At 36.8% G+C, this 4068-nt stretch overlaps 1 protein-coding gene across 1 annotated transcript; it reads right to left on the bottom strand.

The window, feature by feature from the left end:
* Window positions 1-872: 872 nt before the first annotated feature.
* On the bottom strand, window positions 873-3387 carry LOC130194310 (phosducin-like). Its single transcript, XM_056415262.1, has 3 exons — window positions 3336-3387; window positions 2691-2839; window positions 873-1388 (listed from the first exon to the last, which is right to left on the bottom strand). Exons 1-3 carry the CDS (start codon window positions 3379-3381, stop codon window positions 873-875), a joined length of 711 nt encoding a protein of 236 aa, XP_056271237.1. The 5' UTR covers window positions 3382-3387.
* Window positions 3388-4068: the final 681 nt, after the last annotated feature.

The raw sequence follows: 4068 nt of genomic DNA, 5'->3' as shown, positions 1-4068 counted from the left end.
AAATCTGATTTTACTCCCTTGACTTCAAAGAATCTTCTAGTATCTCAATTAAATACAAATAAAAAAACATGTTTTCATCGTTTAATTCTCCTTTTTATTCTTGTATATTACAGTACACGGTTTAAAATAGTGACCACACCGCATGGCAAGATAAAATAAGACCATCATGACATTGACTGTGAGTCACACTAAGAGAACCCAGAACTCATGGTTCCTTTTTTTATGACTTTTTCCCACTTTTACAACAAAAAATACACAAACATGGACAGACTCCTTCCCGGTGATGTTCCACTGATAATAAAACAGAGACCAACACGCTCGTCTCAATCAGGCGGCATACATGGAACATATCACATCAGGTTTCCATCAGCGGTCACAGCCTCTCGTCCTTTAAAGTTGCTTTTTTCGAAACATCTTTGCAAAAACACCACAGAACACTGAAGTTTAAATATTGGATTATATTTGAGGGATAAATGGGTTTATAAATAACTTGTGTACAGATCAACCCAAACAAATGCAACAAAAAAGTCTTTGATTTAATATATATATTTTTTTACAAGTACATATACATTATATATATATATATATATATATAAATACATATATATGTATATATAATATAGTGTCTATCATTACTAAATAAGACATTGCAATTATTTTTATAAATGACAACTGGTTTTTGGCTTGGTGGTGGTGAGCGGGATTCGTGAGATATTTTCAAAATAAAAGCTCACCGTACTGGAACCCAACTTTTCTCCTTTTCGTAAGCTAGTGGAGACGTTCTATTTCTTCTATTTATCTTATTGTCTTTCATCGCTCTCTATCGAGCCCTCCTTACTTCCTCTGGAGCCAAACTCTCTTCTCTTCTTCTTTTATTCTATGTCGTTTCCCTCCTCGTCCTCCACGCCGGCCATCTCTTTTTCCGGCAGCAGGCCGTAGCTGTTGAGGAAGGTCTCCACGTCTGTGGCGAAGAACTCCTGGTTGAGGTGCTGCGTGCAGGCCAGGAAGTTCCCCAGCAGTTCTCCGGCCTTGTAGACCAGCAGCGTGGGCAGAACCTCGTCCGAGAACCGCTCGGCGGCGCCGGACGCCACCGCGTCGATCCTGCAGAACTTCACGGTGGGGTACTCAGTGGCCAGGGAATCCAGGCAGTTGTTGAGCTCCTCGCAACCTTTGACCCCGACCTTGTAGATGTGGACCACCACCACGGTGCTGTAGTGCTCCTTCTCGATGACCTCGAGGAAGGCATCGCCGCTGTCCAGCTCGTGCACGCCTTCGAACCGCGGCCCGAAGCTGAGCTTGTCGTGCATGTCCTGCATGCACTGCTTCCGGTACTTCTTCAAGCACCCCTCGTCCTCCTCCTTCAGCAGCTCGTACTCCTGGACACTGATCTGAGAAAATACATTAAAAGTTAGAATTTATATTATTGGCTGTTGGAGCACATAATATAATAATAATAATAATAATATAATACCTGCAAAAAAACCACAACAAAACCACAATAAAACCACAATAAAACCACAACAAAACCACAACAAAACCACAACAAAACCACAACAAAACCACAACAAAACTATAATAAAACCACAATAGAACCACAATAGAACCACAATAAATCCACAACAAAACCGCAATAAAGGCGCAATAAATCCACAACAAAACCACAATAAAACCACAATAGAACCACAATAGAACCACAATAAAACCACAACAAAACCACAATAAAACCACAATAGAACCACAATAAAACCACAACAAAACCACAATAAAACCACAATAAAACCACAATAAATCCACAACAAAACCGCAATAAAGGCGCAATAAATTCACAACAAAACCACAACAAAACCACAATAAAACCACAATAGAACCACAATAGAACCACAACAAAACCACAATAAAGGCGCAATAAACCCACAACAAAACCACAATAAAACCACAATAGAACCACAATAAAACCACAATAGAACCACAATAAAACCACAACAAAACCATAATAAAACCACAATAGAACCACAATAAAACCACAATGAAACCACAATAAAACCACAACAAAACCACAACAAAACCACAATAAAACCACAACAAAACCACAATAAATCCACAACAAAACCACAATAAAGGTGCAATAAAACCACAACAAAACCACAACAAAACCACAATAAAACCACAATAAAACCACAATAAAGGCGCAATAAAACCACAAAAAACCCACAACAAAACCACAATAAAACCACAATAAAACCACAACAAAGGCGAAATAAAGGCGCAATAAAACCACAATAAAGGCGCAATAAAGGTGCAATGAAGGTGCAATAAAACCACAACAAAACCACAATAAAACCACAATAGAACCACAATTAAACCACAATAGAACCACAATAAAACCACAACAAAACCACAATAAAGGCGCAATAAAGGCGCAATAAAACCACAACAAAACTACAATAAAACCACAATAGAACCACAATAAAACCACAATAGAACCACAATAAAACCACAATAAAACCATTTTCTATTTCTCTATTTATGTTTATGAGTTTATAGTTTATAGTTTATAACTATTCCTCCTCGGCATGGAGGAAGTTGGTTTATCACAATCTGCTGGTATCGCTCATTGTCTTTTTAAATAGTCACAGCGCCCTCTAGTGCTTTGGAGAATACTGCACCCAGCAACAGACCTGAGGTGCTACCTTGCGGTTGATGCTGGACTTGGACTCGTCCCTCGGCCTGCTCGGGGACGACATCTGCCTCAGCAGCTCCTTCTTCGCAGCCGGCAGGTTTTCCTGGTCCATGCTTTCCAACTTGAACCTCCTCCAGTCGTTGATGACTCCTTTCGGACCTGCAGGGAGGAACATGTCCACTTATTCAATATGATGCGTCTGCAGCATCTTTACACAGATTCTTAAAAAAATAACTTTTTCCCATGATGTTTTTTTGTATGCAACTCATTATTAAACAGCGTTATAATTTCAATATATAATATAATTCATGAAAAGAGAGAAATTTCTTTTATTGATCCCACAAAATAATTTAACTTTCGTGTAAATTGTATTTGAATTAACCTAATTTTGTAAGTTAATTCAACTTGTAAATTGACATTGAATTGACTTTCCAAATTAAGTTCACTAGACTTAATATTTAATGTGTTCTGCATTTGTTTTGCATTGTGAAAATATTTGGAAAATAAAATCTTACAAACAAAAATAACTTAAACCAAAGTTTATGTTTGTAAAGATTGGCCAGCCACAAAAGAACAAAGAACGGTCACAGAGTCATATTATACATACATATATATATATATATATATATATATATGTTATCATGCTTCTCCTCACCTGTCTGGGTTGCGGTCTCTTCGAAGTCCAGCATCTTGTCAGACATTTTTTTCTGGTTACCTGTAAAATAATAACTTAAGGATCAGATTTAAGTTATTCATGAAATGTACTTTACACATTTGAATAAATAATTATTCTACTTTTGTTAAAGCGTCTTTGGCCTGTAATACTTGCTTCTCTTTTCTTTTTACACTTTTTTAAAATTCGTTTATATATATTAACATAAAACAAATAAAAAAATGTCAAACATAAACATTACAAATATCAAATAAAACAGGGAAAAAGTTGACATATATATACATATACTGTATATACATACACATACATACAGATATATACATATATATACACATACATATACACACACATACAGTATATACACATACATATCTTTGATCGGGACTTGTCCTTTAACTCCCACGTAAAGCAAATCTCAAGGACTGCATTCTTTCATCTACGTAATATTTCAAAAATTAGGCACATCTTGTCTCAAAAAGATGCAGAAAAATTGGTTCACGCGTTCGTTACTTCGAGACTGGATTACTGCAACTCCTTATTATCAGGCTGCTCTAATAAGTCTCTTAGGTCCCTCCAGTTGATCCAGAATGCTGCAGCTCGTGTTCTCACTAAAACTAAGAAAAGAGATCACATCACTCCTGCACTAGCTGCTCTGCACTGGCTCCCAGTAAAATCAAGAATCACTTTTAAAATTCTTCTCTTAACGTACAAAGCC

This window comes from Pseudoliparis swirei, chromosome 5 (genome assembly GCF_029220125.1).
Source record: "Pseudoliparis swirei isolate HS2019 ecotype Mariana Trench chromosome 5, NWPU_hadal_v1, whole genome shotgun sequence".
NCBI classification, from domain to species: Eukaryota; Metazoa; Chordata; class Actinopteri; order Perciformes; family Liparidae; genus Pseudoliparis; species Pseudoliparis swirei.
This window is presented reverse-complemented; position numbering and strand designations above follow the sequence as displayed.

Coding starts and splice junctions, on each gene's coding strand:
- LOC130194310 (XM_056415262.1), bottom strand. CDS start 3,381: ATGTCTGACAAGATGCTGGACTTCGAAGAGACCGCAACCCAGACAG. Junction 2,840..3,335: donor AGAGACCGCAACCCAGACAG/GTGAGGAGAAGC, acceptor TCCTCCCTGCAG/GTCCGAAAGGAGTCATCAAC. Junction 1,389..2,690: donor AGTCCAGCATCAACCGCAAG/GTAGCACCTCAG, acceptor GTATTTTCTCAG/ATCAGTGTCCAGGAGTACGA.